Raw genomic sequence first — 14,303 nt, 5'->3', positions numbered from 1 at the left:
CTACACCAGCTGAGCTGAGCTGGCCTCGCTCCAGAAAGGCAGGAATTTAAATCTGGAAAAAAAATAGATTTAATCCACTTTTCAAGTTCTCCTTGACCAGGAGAAAGGGGCAGAAAACAGAGCTTGCAACCACAGCTAAGAGGCAAAGAAATGCATTTTCAGCTGTACCAGGGGTACAGCAGCAACATCAGGTTTCACCCTGCAGGAAGGATTCACCCCCAAAAGTATTCATTTCCCCACCAAGACTCATTTGCAAAGAACAATCAGATAGGTGGCTGCAGACCTGTGGTTTTGGTTGTGGACTGCTGTACAAAATGCACTTGAAAAGAGAATGATGCTGCAAAAAGCCAGCGAGCTCAGAGGAGCAATCAGGCTCATGTCCCACATCCCTTGGCTTAGACCCCACAGCACAGCCCCAGAGCAGGACAGAGCCTTGGCTCTCAGAGCTCACAGCCAAGCACAGAAAGCACAAAATTCCCCTCTGGGTTCTGCTACTTACTACACAGAAGACACCAGAGTCCCCAGTGGAGCTGCTGTTTATGCTCTCTGATCCCTCACTACTGGAGTGGGACAAAATATCAGAATAAGTCATGTGAGACTCCATTTTCTTCATGTGGAAAAGCCTATTCTTTAGTCACACAACTCATTTTATACTCTTTTTACAGAACTCATGTGCAACTGTAATTGGTTAATAGTTTTCTTGCCAATTACCCTATTGGTTAGTAAAAGGTATTTTACTTGTCCATCAAATCTCTCTGTTCTTAAATTGTTTACATATTTCCTTCACTGATTTTAGTGGGACAGATTTAATGTTTATGTAGGTGCTAGCTGTTTTTATGTAGGTGCTAGCTGTTTTTCACCCAGGAATAGATTGCTATGTTAACAAACTGTTCACACCAAGATTGTTTTCACATGGGGACTTGAAAAGTACTGGCTGCACTTAAAAGAAATGACAGGCCAGCCATCAATCTAACAGAGCAGGCCTGATCTTATGAAGCCTTTCTTTGATAATTTTTCTACCTGACTGCAACAACAAAACACACCATGAATTGGAGCACAGGAAACAACACTCACCTGGAAGGCAGCCAGGCAGCAAGAAACACTCTGCCTGCAAGAAAAGCCCCCATGTGCCATCTCCTGGGGCAAGGACCTGGCTGGGCTGTAGTGCCAGCCCTTCCAGCTGTTATCCCAGTGAGCAGGAGCCAGATGTGCTGCTCCCAGTGCTCCATCCCATTGGTCTCCCTCGTGCACATGGCAGGCAGTAGTCCTCTCAGGAGGAAACACAAGGACAGCCAAGCTGGGGAGTTACAGGCTAGCAAGAGCCACTTGTTGGGGAGGATGAAACAGGAAAGCCTTATAGATATGATTGCCTGGCAAAAGATTTTGAGAATATGGAAATATGAGCGAGATTGAAATGAAAGCAGCTTTGAGATCCCTCAATTACTGAACACCTGGAAAACAATGGCATGGCCAGCTGAAGGCAATCCCCTTTTGATCAAACAACACCCTCTGCTTTCAGGCAGGTCCCAGGCTCAGAGCAGACCCTGCTGGCTTGGCAGAAGGGCCCAAAGAAGAGTTTTTAGGGTTTAAAATGTAACACAGTGCGGTGATGCAATGATTCTTACAGGCTGTATGTAAATGCTGTAGGATTTGTATCTTGTATTAGATTGGTTGGTGAGAATTAGAATATTCAGCCCAGGAGAAGATTTATGGCATTGTAACAGGAACCTTGCTCTCTTACGCTCTTATCCTCTTTTACTCTTCCTCGCTCTCTCATTTTCTCTTCTCTTGCTTCTCTCTCTTTCCCACTTTGTTCACCCTTCCCTCTTTGGGGCTGCTCTGAGCTGTGGCTGGCAGCTCCCAGCAGGTCCCTGCCCCCAGGCCCTTTGCAATAAACCCCGAGTTCCTGACCTGCCTTCAGAGATCTCTCGTGTCCGTCTGTTCCAACCCTCCTACCCCCGACACTCCTGCAGCCACTGACAGATCAGCAAGTGGTGGCAGACTTGGAAGTCCTGGCTTGGACATTTGGCAGCCCTGCAGACCCCAGGAAACCAGCAGGCATGCAGGGCTGCCTCCACGTCACAGGAAGCAGAGCAGCCTGGACAGGGAAGGGTTAAAGGGCACTGATTTAGCTCCTGTAGGCAGGGACACCTCCAGGCACCTGGCTGAATGAAGGTCCCATTGACAATCTGCCTTGGGCTCACTAAAGTCTGACATTCCTGTCCTGAGCTCTCCTGTGGTATTTTCGGGGTCTCCCGTGGCAGGAAGGAAATGATTGAATCTGACTCCATGTTCTCAGAAGGCTGATTTATTATTTTATGATCTATATTACATTAAAGAATGCTATACTAAACTATGCTAAAGAATAGAGAAAGGATACTTACAGAAGGCTACAAAGAATGATAATGAAAACTTGTGACTCTCTCTAGAGTCAGACACAGCCTGACCCTGATTGGTCATTAAGTGAAAACAATTCACATGAAACCAATCAAACAATCTCCTGTTGGATAAAGAATCTCCAAACACATTCCAAAGCAGCAAAACACAGGAGAAGCAAATCAGATAAATATTGTTTTCCTTTTTCTCTGAGGCTTCTCAGCTTCCCAGGAGAGGAATCCTGGGCCAGGGGATTTTTCAGAAAAAGTGAATGTGACACTCTCCCTGCCGTGGTTTGGCCGGGCAGGGCTGGAGAGCAGATGGTGACCTGACATATCCTACCTGCTGCACCTTGCAGCACCACCTGAGCAGGTCCAGCCTCTCCTCCCTGTTATTTTAGGCTATGAAACAGAAAGATGTGGATATTGGATTTTTTAAGGTAAAAAAGAGGGAAGTTCAATTTTGGCTTTAATATTTATAGATTTTTAAAAGTGACAGTGGATTGGAGGGCGACAGTGTCACCTCTCCATTGACACTGGACAAACTAACAGTCTATTAAATTTTATTTAAAAATGCAAAACAATAAGTTATTTACATAAAGTGTATGAGAAAGTTTGTTACAAAAAATATAAACATCAAAAGACTTAAAAAAACCTTCAAAAATCAAAACAACACCTTCCTATTGCCCAGATCTCCTCGGGAGGCACAACACTCCTCACACATGGCCACATCAACACCACCACCAACATCAAAAACCAAGGAAATGTCCAGTTTGTATTTAGGGGCACATGCAACCAAGGAGACTCCGAGTTTCTCCTCCAAAACACACTTCAGCCAAATGCTGGAAGATGATTAAGTAGTTTAAGCTACCTCTTGTAAGAAACAAAATCTGAACAGCAATTGGCCAATCCCTGTTTGATTAAAAACACCTTAAACCCAAACAGAATTCTTACAGCAGCTTGAATCCAATGTTTCTTCATTACCCTGTAATCCTATTACAAAATACACCAGAAATATTTTCAGTGGTATCAGAAATGGTGGGAGGCAGCACACCTGTAAAAGCCAGAAAATGAAATGATGTGGAAATGACCAACTTTTGAGAAATAAAAGAAGTATTTCTGATCAAACTTTTTGTTTGATTGTCAAATGAATTGGTGAAGTTGAATCCAGATTTGGGGAGGGAGGGCCTCATCCCAGGAAAACCTTAGGTGGACTTTCAGTGTTAATTTGGAGACAGGAAAGTTGGCATTTGGAGCTCTTATAATTTCCCCACTTGATTGAATTTCAGAGAGTAGGGAGAAAAAAATTTAAAAATATTTACTTGTTATGACAACAGAGAAAGTTGCTGATTCAATATTGCTCATGCTCCCAGATGCCTCTAGTTAGCTGCCATATGCAAATCACCCCACATTGGCATCACATCCAAATTGCATGAAAAAGCCAAGTTCAAATGTGGCCAAATACGTGAATCTGCTTTTGGAAGACATACCAACCCCCATTAACAAAATTAACAAAATTCATCATTGCCAAGGGCTCCCACATGCAGCTTCCTAAAGAGGACAGCTCTCATTTCCACACCCAGTGAGTTTAAAATTCAAGAAATGCCTTTGTTATTAAAAAGAAACTTTTCATTTCTGACTCAAACCACTCCCAAATGCCCAGATAGACACTCAGACTGATGGTGATAAGAGATCTTTTCTTTTTAGAGCCCTTCAAAGGACACAAAACCCAGGGGGAAAACCTTCTCAGACAGATAAATGCACTTACTCACAGACCTGGCCACGGGAACCCCACGAAAAAAAGCTTCAGGAGATTAATAATGTGGGTGGAAAATTAAGGCACCTCATAAAGGGTTTGAAGTAACAAGGGAACAGATCACATCAGCTTGGAAAGGTTAAAGAAAGCAATTTATAGACACTAATTAGGGCCTCTTTTAAAAGTGCCTTTGCAAATGACAAGGTTGGGTTTATTCCAGAGGTGCAAAGGGAGCGTGGTCGGGGATGCTCCCAGAAGGTGCACAAACCATGCTGGGCACCATGGCACAGGAACAGGAGATTTGGGATGGCACAGAGGGAAGCAGGGGGATGTGTTGATAGGAATAAGTTGTTTCTCCCCAGGGAAATCTTCCCCACACAGTGAGCTCCAAGCTAATGCTCTTTGCTCTGTCGCTGTTCTGCCGAATGCCAAGTCCAAGGTCACCAAAGCTGAGTTTTCCTTCACTTTCAGGCTCACCAGCCAGAGGATCTGCACAGTTAAACTCCTGCAGAAGTGCTGCTTTATGCAACACTGGCTCTGATAAGGTTTTGCTTGCAGGATGAAGTGCCAGGAGGTGGGAGCTGCAGGACTCTGCAGCGATGTCAGGGCCAGCGGGTGCCCGTGGGAGGCAGCTCTCACCCAAGAGCAGGAGAAACCAGGGCACCTCTGGTGCTGCTGGAAGGTGAATCAATCCTTGGGTTGACGACTCCTTGAAGGAGCCCAGCTCACCCTCAAGCCAACGCCAACACCTGCAGTTTGTGTCATTCAAGCAGGAGCTCCCACCACAAACAGCTCAGGTGTGCACAGGGAGCTCCAGACAGCAAATGCCACATGTTTGTACAAGCAGCCACTTTACCCACCTCTGGGATCTGGTTTTTTTTCAGTTTACAGAACAGCAGCTCATCTCCCCATGCTCTGGGGCTACTTTTAGAAAAGCTCAGTGATGCAGAAAGACCTGGACATGACAGCCCCGGCTGCTTTTGGGGCCGAGGTGCTGCCCTGGGAATGGCAGGACCAGCCTCCTCTCCGTGGTTTCAGTCCATCACCTCACACAACAGCCTCAAAGGGCCACAGCCCTCAGCAATTTCTCCTCTTCTCAAATCCTTTGCCATCACTAGAGTAGCTCATAAAGCATTCCTTTGTTGCATTATAAAGCAACTCTGCAGCCATCGGAGCAGCCCAGAGGCTGCACCCAGCACCACAGCCCCTGGAAGCTCTGTGTGGGCTGGGGGTCCTCCCTCTGCACCGTCCCTTTGAAACCAGCAGGGACTGAGCCCAGAGCTGGGTGAGGACTGCAGCATGTTTCCCAGTCAAATGGAGATGGTGTGGGCTGCCCCTCCCCAGCACTGCCATTCGCAGGTCTGGTCTGGCAGCTGGGAGTGCTCTGGGCTCCCACCTCAGACTCACCCAGCAGCTGTCTGGAGCTACCCCAGCTCACCAAACTGAAGGTCCAGGCAGTCCCCTGCAGCCCAGGGGCACTGGTGGCCTCAGTCTGGGGTCCCTCACTGCCTGTCACCTTGCTGTCCCCAGCCTGGCTGCCTGCTCACATCTGTCACCAGCGTGTTTGCAGTGTGCTCCCGGCCCCTCTTCTGCCAGCAGACATCCAAGGGAGCTTTTAATAGCAGCTTGTTTGTAACCCTGGGATGTTTTGACAGATCTGTTGCAGAAGATGAGAGGAACAGGCAGACAGGAGCCACCAGCCCTTCACAGCTCCTGCCCACGCTGATGGGCTGCAGGAGCCCCTGCCTTCAGCCCTGCTTGGCCACCACACTGAGACCATGGAGCCACAGAACACGTGAGGCTGGAAAAGCCCTCCAGGATCAGAGCCCAGCCACTCTCCCAGCACTGCCAAGGCCACCACTAAGCCACGGCCCCAGGTGCCACAGGGATGCATCTCTGGAATCCCTCCAGGGATGGCTGCTCAACCACTGCACTGGGCAGCCTGTGCCAGGGCTGGACAACCCTTTGGGTGAAGAAATCTTTCCTAATTACCAATCTAAACCTACCCTGGGGTGCAACTTGAGGGCATTTCCTCTTGCCTTTCACACGTCATCTGGCACACAGCAGCTCTCTCAACTACACCAGGGCAAGAGGCAGGCAAAGGGCAGTGAAAGCAGCATGTCCAGGAGCCCTGAAGAGCAGGGCTGGGTTCTGCACCCCCAGCTCCATCCTACAGCACTCAACCACCACCTCAGGAGGTGTCATACACACCACAGCCTCAGACACCATGTGGACAAAGAGCCAACCCCGCACCCAACCCCAGTTCCTCCTCCCTGATTCCATTGCACAGCACCCACCACCATCCCCTGTGCCACTTTGGGGCTGGGAATGACAAAAATGAGCAGAGAAGTCACAAGGGATGGAAAAGGCACAGCCACCCAGAGGTGCCACGTGCCAGCTGCGCCCCCAGCTCCAACCCTCCTCACTCTGACTTATCAACTCCTTCATCATTTCTATTTCACCTCCCCCTCCACATCCCACATGGAAACAAAAGATGATTCATATATCAAAATAATCACCTGGGACCTCCAAAAGCCCACAGGTTTCCACACTTTCTTGATAAAGAATTTTGCCAGTTTGGCACCTGGGTTTGACTCTGTCCCCTCTTTCCTTTATATGGTCCCACACCACAGAGGGGGCAGAGCTGGCACAGGACCTGCCCACACACTACTTTTAGGACTTACATTAATTGAGAACAAAACAAGATCATGTGGAAACTTGAGGCATCTGAAAAATGCAGCTACTTGGGAAGCACCTGTGCCCTGGGAGTACTGTCCCTTGTCCTCTCATAGGTGAGAAAATTGATTTTCTGTCAGCAGGGAAGGGGCTGTGCAACATTTGGGTTTTATCACCAGCATCACATTGGAAAGAGCAGCTGCTGGTTCAAGCCCACAACCTGGGCTTGCCCCAGGAAGAGGTGAACAGGATTATGGTGCCAAAAGAGACCTGCAGTGATGGATTTTCCCTCACAGGAGGAAAAGAGTGAAGCTGGGAGCTGGAAGATCAAGTCTGCAGCTTCAGCAGTGAAGAATCCATGTCCACATGTGCTGCAAGAGCACTTGCACAGGACCCTGCCACCAGAACATTGGTGTCACAGCCTGAACACTGGCCAGCCCTGCCTGCTCGTGACCCTCAGGGAACACAGCCACCCTTCAGCAGGGCCCGGACCTCAAACACCTCCATCATTCCTGCCTCCCTCACAAAATGACAGAGCATCTGTAGGACAGACAGTGAGGAGCTTTCCTCCTTCCAAAGGGCCCAGATCCCAAACCAGAGAGAGCTGAAAGCAAACCTGCAGGGCTGGGCCTCTTGCAGACCCATCACACCCAGGCACTGTGCTGAGCAGAGGCACCAGCACCAAAAGGAAGAAGACAGAACTCTCATCATCTGTCCCAGGGCTGTGACCCGTCCCTGGCAGCTGAACAGCTGGCTGTGAAACCCAAACCACAACCTGCCAATACCTGCCAGCACAGGCAGAGGTGATCCAAGTCCCAAACCTGTCCCTCAGGCACTGCCAGCAGCCACAGCTGGCTTCACTGTTGGAGCCCTCCTAGAAGAACACAGCAGCTCAGAGTGAGAAACACAACACGGGGCCACTGAGGCAGAGGGCTATGAAACCTCTAAAGCAAGGAAGGGACAAATAAAAGCCAGCATTTCCAGGGCATTATCTCAGGTCTGCTGTCCCAGGGAGGTCACAAATGAACCAGAGCCACGGCAGGGCTTGGCAAATGCAGTGACAATGCCCAGGCAGGGTCACCACTGTCCATGCTCTGTTTCCAAGCAGGAGCAAAACACACAAGGACAAGTTACAGGGTAGGAAAGGCTTGCTCAGAAACAGGGACGTGGCTTTGGGGAGATTCTTCACCAGACAAGACGAGGTCCTTGCCTTCCACCCACGGACCAGGTAAGGATACACTGCCTCTTGTAGAGGGTGCTGGAAACTAGAGCAGCATTTTCTGGCAGAGATGCTCAGCTGGCCAGCTTTCCTAAGCACCCTCCTCTGCCACGCCAAGGGATCAGGGAGAGCACACCGATTTTGCTGCCTTGCAGAGCACCAACCCCAAAGGCTGCTCCAGCTCTCCTGCAAGAGATATTTTCACTCCTCTGCAGAGAAGCACTCTCTGGCTCCCCAGAGCTCACAGGCTTTCCCCCGTGCTGTGCTGAGGCTAATGGTTATTGACTTTTAGACATATTTTTTCCTCCTCCCTTCAGATTTTGTAGCAGAAGCACTTTCATCCACTTTGAAATGGTGCAATTAAACCAATTTGGGAACGATTTGCAGGTCTGTTCTTCAGGAAGAACCAAGCAAAGCTGTGCTTCCCAGCATTTTGGGAAAAAATTCATCCACTCAGGTAGCTCTGAATGCATGCCCTCGAGCAAGGAAAGTGAAGATATTCACACTGACACGTAAATCCCTGTGACAGACTCCTCTAAAACCACAGAGAGGCACACCCAGAAGGCAAGGAAGTGTTTCACACCTCCTGTAAGTAGGAAGTGTGAGAAGGAAAGAGATGAAAACTGCCTTCCTTCACCCAAACCTCAGTCACAACTCCTGCCCCATCCTGGCACTCCCACACCCACTCCTGATGCCATCCAAGGTAACGCTGGGACCTGGGGCACCTCGGGGCTGTGTCAGGGATGGCAATGCTTTAGAGCCCAACACCACACCAAGGGCAGGCCAGGGATGGCAGCACAGATGCCTCTGCACACCACAGATGCCTTCCCACCACATGGAGCTGACGGGCAGCCAGACAGAAGCTGCCAGGCACCAGTGCCATACCTTCCTCCACGTCATTCCTCAGGGAAGCCTCCAGCAGAGCAACGCTGGCCTCGAAAGACACTTTCTTTCTGTTCACAGCATTTCTCTTCTTTTCATGCTTCCTCTTCTTGTGCTGCATCTCCTTCTCATACTGGGCCCACTTCTTCAGCTGCTGAGCCCTGCGTTTCTGGGCTGCCCGCAGCCTCTCCAGCGTGGGCACCTTGTCCAGCAGCTGCAGCTCGGTCAGCAGGTCCACGTGGGCATCCATGGCTCCTGCCCAGACAGGGGAGGGGAAGGATGGCCCAGGGGCAAGGGATGGCCCAGCACAGCTCCTCTGGATGGCAGCCCCCTGCTGCTATTCCAGCATCCTGAGGCCGAGCTGGGGAGGGCCCATGGCAGAGTCGGGTGGGAAGGTGGTGGGAGCCTGAAAGGAGGAGAAAAGCAGGAGAGATCAGGTGTCATAGAGCAGTGAGTTCAGCCTGCTGGAAAACACAACAGGAAACACCTACCACCTCAAAAGGCAGCTGACTTAACTGTGCTTTAATTGCTCTGATTGCTTTAATTGTTCTTACCAGCCTTGGTGATTTCCCCCTGCTCAGCTGGCCAGCTTTCCTAAGCACCCTCCTCTGCCACACCAAGGGATCAGGGAGAGCACACCAATTTTGCAACCTAGCAGAGCACCAACCCCAAAGGCTGCTCCAGCTCTCCTGCAAGAGATATTTTTACTCCAAACATCCCAGCAAACCCCCCTTGATTAAGCAGAAGTTCCACTGTGCATTCATGTCTATTGCTCACATTAAGTGAAAATAAAGTCTTACTGAGCAAAGACCTTCCACATGTTGGATACCATTTGTCAGAGAGCTTGGGAGCAGTTTGAGTACTGAGACTCCCATCCATCCTTCCCTGGGCTGGTCCTCTGTAACAGACACATTTTATGAAAAATCCTTTTGCTAGGATTTTTTCTCCTGAGAAGCTGAGAGGCCTCAGAAATGAAATGTAAACAATAATTATCTGCTGCTGTGGAATGCAACAGGTGCATCTTTGATTGGTCTCATGTGGATTGTTTTTAATTAGTGGCCAATCACAGTCCACCTGTCTCAGACTCTCTGGTCAGTCATAAGATTTTATTATCATTCCTTCTTTTTCCTTGCTAGCCTTCTGACAAAATCCTTTCTTCTATTCTTTTAGTATAGTTTTAATATATCATTAATATAATTAATATAATATAAATCATAAAATAATAAATCAGCCTTCTGAAACATGGAAACAGGATTCTCATCTCTTCCCTCGTCCTGGGACCCCTGAGAACACCACCACATTTGGTGACCCTGAGTGAAGACAAATTCCACATTTGATGGCCCCCAGAGGAACACAACCACAGTCCTCCTCCCCACCCCTGTTCCAGGTGTCCCCACCCCACAGTCCTGCCCCAATGCACACCAGCAGCCACCTCCCTGGGGCATTTCAGTCTGAGCAGCCAGGCACAGGTCAGAGGGGACCAGGCTGCAGTGCCCTGGGCAGTCACAGACACCAGACAGGGCCATTCCAGCACAACAAGCCAGAAGCCAGAGGCTGGACATACCTGGGGCCACCTGTCAGGTGCCACGAGGCCAAGCAGGTTTGCCCAGACAAACTCCAGCCACCAGGAGCATCATCTGTGCTGCTCTGCCCAATCCATCCAGCCCCAGCTGAGGGCAGATGGATAGACCTGGCCCTTAATAACCCTTAAACAACCTCAGCTCTTAAAAACACAGGGGTTGTCTTCATTTCTCTCTTCCCTCAGGTTTTCTCCTCACCACACACTAAATCACTCTGGTTTTGCTGTCCACAAGCAATGAGAGCAGTGAAGTTCACAGCTCCTGACCCTTGGTGTGACCACAAGAGGAACCTCTGAGCAGGGCTACCCACAGTGACCAACCAGTCACCTGCTGCACAGGAGGAGGAAACACAGGCCAGATCTCAGGAGATGTCCATTTGAAATAAAGCTGAAATCACACGCAAATTGAATTTATCCTTTCCAATCAAACCTGTGCAAAGCACAATGAATGGCTCATGCAAAATCCAGGTAAGCAGCAAATAATCAGGAATGAGATGAGAGCTTGTGTGGTCCAGCCAGCTCAGAGGGGACAAAGGAAAAAGAAAAATCAAGTTTTGATGGAAAGGGCAACTGAGAAACTGAAGTACTGGCATCTGAGAAAGCCTTAATGAGACAGATGAAGCTCAACCCTGCTGCTGCAAAAGAGAGGAAGCAACAGCCTTGTAAGCACTGGATGCAGAGATTCTACAGGAAAGGGAACAGAGGAGAGGCAGCTGCACCCAGCTGAGAGCCACGGTGAGGGCACCCAACCTCACCCAGCTGAGAGCCATGGTGAGGGCACCAAACCTCACCCAGCTGAGAGCCATGGTGGGGACACCAAACCTCACCCAGCTGAGAGCCACGGTGAGGGCACCAAACCTCACCCAGCTGCCATGGTGAGGACACCCAACCTCACCCAGCTGCCATGGTGAGGGCACCCAACCTCACCCAGCTGAGAGCCACGGTGAGGGCACCAAACCTCACCCAGCTGAGAGCCACGGTGAGGGCACCAAACCTCACCCAGCTGAGAGCCATGGTGGGGGGGCACCAAACCTCACCCAGCTGAGAGCCATGGTGGGGGGGCACCAAACCTCACCCAGCTGAGAGCCACGGTGGGGGCACCCAACCTCACCCAGCTGAGAGCCACGGTGGGGGGGCACCAAACCTCACCCAGCTGAGAGCCACGGTGAGGACACCCACCTCACCAAGCTGAGAGCCACGGTGAGGACACCAAACCTCACCCAGCTGAGAGCCACGGTGAGGACACCCACCTCACCAAGCTGAGAGCCATGGTGAGGGCACCAAACCTCACCCAGCTGAGAGCCACGGTGGGGGCACCAAACCTCACCCAGCTGAGAGCCATGATGAGGACACCCAACCTCACCCAGCTGCCACGGTGAGGGCACCCAACCTCACCCAGCTGAGAGCCATGGTGAGGGCACCCAACCTCACCCATGCAGGGGAGGCAGGAAAAGCCCCAGCTCATCCCTACCAGAGGGTGAAGCAGCCCTCAGAGGAGACTCTGAGGGGCTGCAGGGCAGTGTCCACAGCACACAGCACATCCAGCACATCCCAAGGAATCCTGGCTGAGGCATCCACACCTACTAAACACTGCTCCAGACCTTCCACAGGGCTTTGACCTTACCTATAAATATCTGGGCAGACTGAGAGCGAGACAGGCCATTTCCTCCAACAGATAATTGGTCTGGGAACTGAAAACAAACAAACTCAGCCAGAGCACACAGGCAGGTCCAGGCAGCTGCTTTATCCAGCAAATGGCCAAGGACAGCTTCAGCAGCACCTGCAAACCTTATTCTGAAGGCTTCAGGATAGACCTGAACAGGAAAAAAAAAAATCCTGCTTAATCCCACAAGAATTTAAGAATGCAAAAAATTGCTTCAGTTCCACACAGGAACAAACCCAAATTCTTGCAATGTTTTTCATAAGGGAGCTACTAACTCAGAATTCAAACTCAATTCACTTGCTTGAGATGGAAAATACCACCTTGTGGCTTTAGCACAGCACTGGAAAGCAAGGGAAGGGTGGCACGGCTCCTCCACAGCACTCACAGCTCCCCCTGACCCCTGCCCACAGGCTGGGGCTCACCACAGTCCCCAGAAACCCCCCTGAAAATGCATGAATGCACTTCCCAAGAAGCTTCTCTTCTGGGACAGACATTTCCCCACGCAGGCACTCAGCTGGAAAGCTCTTCAGCACCTCTGGTGAACTCAGCTCCTGCCCCTGGCAAGCATTCCTGGGCAGTATCTTTGCTGGCAATCTCAGCCTCTGCTGCAGCAGCACAGCCTGCAGATCTGAAGGCCCAGTTACAATACCTCGAAGGAGGGGAGATAAGGGCAGGAAATGCCTCCCAGAATACTGCACAGGCACTCCCACCTCGCTCCTTTTCCAGGCCACTTCTGCCATTGTTTGCTCAAAGATGAACAAATATTTTCCAAAACATACCTGGAGTAGAAACGAGGACCTCATTCTGCAGGATTGTTAAAGCAGGAAACTTTATTTCAGCATTTCACAAGACAGGCTGGAAGTTTTCTTGTGGGTTTAGGACTGCACCTTGGAAAGTGCAATTTATGAGTAAAGGACAAGTGTGGCTGGGCCTGTCCATGTTTCAGCTTTCCTGCATGCACCTCATCCTCTCACAACAGAAGAAATGGGAGATTCAGGTGGTCTGCCAAGGGGAGTGGAATGGAGAGGGGAGAGCCACAGACATCAAGACATGTCCCCAGTCCAACCAGAAAACAAACCTCTAAAGGAGCTAAAATGCCACCCTGAGAGCTCTTCCTGAAATGGACACAGCTCAATTTCTCCCAGACATAATTCCCTATCACTCTCACAGACCCCAGAGCCCCAAAAAATACTTTGTCCCCATAGCTGCCTGCTTTCCAGTGCCCTGGTTCCTTCCCTGTCCCTAAAGAAATGGCACATTGACTTGTGGCACAACCAGGTCAGGCTAACTATAGCACAGGTTGAGGCCCCAGCATTTGTTTACCTGCAGAGTGACACAGAAGTGCCTGTGTGGGTGTCTGTGGCTTGCAAGGCATCACACTTTGGTTGCTGTTTTATTTAAAGAAGCAGAGGGGGCAGGAGGAAAAGCACCATCCTGGCGTGGGACCGAGCTGAGCAGTTTCCATGAGCTCAGCAGAAGTGGTGCCACCAGGCTGAGCACATCCTGCCCCCCACACACACACAGCCCCTGGCCCTGCAGGGACAAGGGGGGCGATGGCAGGGGCCAAAGGGAAGGCAAGGCACTGGTGCCATCCCCCTCCTCCTGGTACTGCAGCAGGGAAAGTCTCACTCTGACCAAGACTGGCTCCTGAGAAGGGCACACAAGTGTTGGCCAACACCATCGTGGGGTATTTTGGTACATTTGCATTTCCTGTGTGTTTTGTATCACCTGCCTCAGCCCAAAAGAACTCTCAAGGCAAGGTTACTCCCTGCCAATGCAAGGGGAGGCAGCAGTTCTGTGAAGTGGGAGCTCACTGAGGCAGGGCTTGAAGATTGTGCCACCAACCCTGTCTGGAGGCGTCTCTCACACACAAACTCCTTCCCATTTCACTCCTTGAGGCTGGCACCAGCATCCCCCAAAGGTACTCACTTCCTCCACCAGCACACACTCAGAGCTGCCCCCTGACCTTCCTCCTAAGCATTCAACCAGCAGAGAGTTTGCCCTAACACTGCTGAGGCTGGAGCTGGGTCTGGTGAAGCAGCCACGTTGCTGAGTGAGGCTGGAGAGGCTCCTCATCTCCCCATCTGGTGGTGAAGCTGGAGCTGAGACCTGCAAATCCTCTGTCACATCTTCCCAAGGCAGCAGTTAGAGCA

At 50.6% G+C, this 14,303-nt stretch overlaps 1 protein-coding gene across 3 annotated transcripts in view; it reads right to left on the bottom strand.

Annotated features, from left to right (window-relative positions):
• PPP1R16B (protein phosphatase 1 regulatory subunit 16B) overlaps positions 1–14,303 on the bottom strand; it is a 65,169-nt gene that overhangs the window by 36,088 nt on the left and 14,778 nt on the right. For 2 of the 3 annotated variants that reach the window (XM_059862509.1, XM_059862508.1), the window contains one exon: positions 8,912–9,314. In XM_059862509.1, the coding sequence (XP_059718492.1) occupies positions 8,912–9,158 (247 nt within the window). In that variant the 5' untranslated portion in view covers positions 9,159–9,314. Of the gene's footprint in view, positions 1–8,911; positions 9,315–12,111; positions 12,284–14,303 lie in introns of those variants that run through there. The other variant, XM_059862510.1, reaches the window with a different exon arrangement.

Source organism: Haemorhous mexicanus, chromosome 18 (assembly GCF_027477595.1).
Source record: "Haemorhous mexicanus isolate bHaeMex1 chromosome 18, bHaeMex1.pri, whole genome shotgun sequence".
Classification (NCBI taxonomy): Eukaryota; Metazoa; Chordata; class Aves; order Passeriformes; family Fringillidae; genus Haemorhous; species Haemorhous mexicanus.
This window is presented reverse-complemented; position numbering and strand designations above follow the sequence as displayed.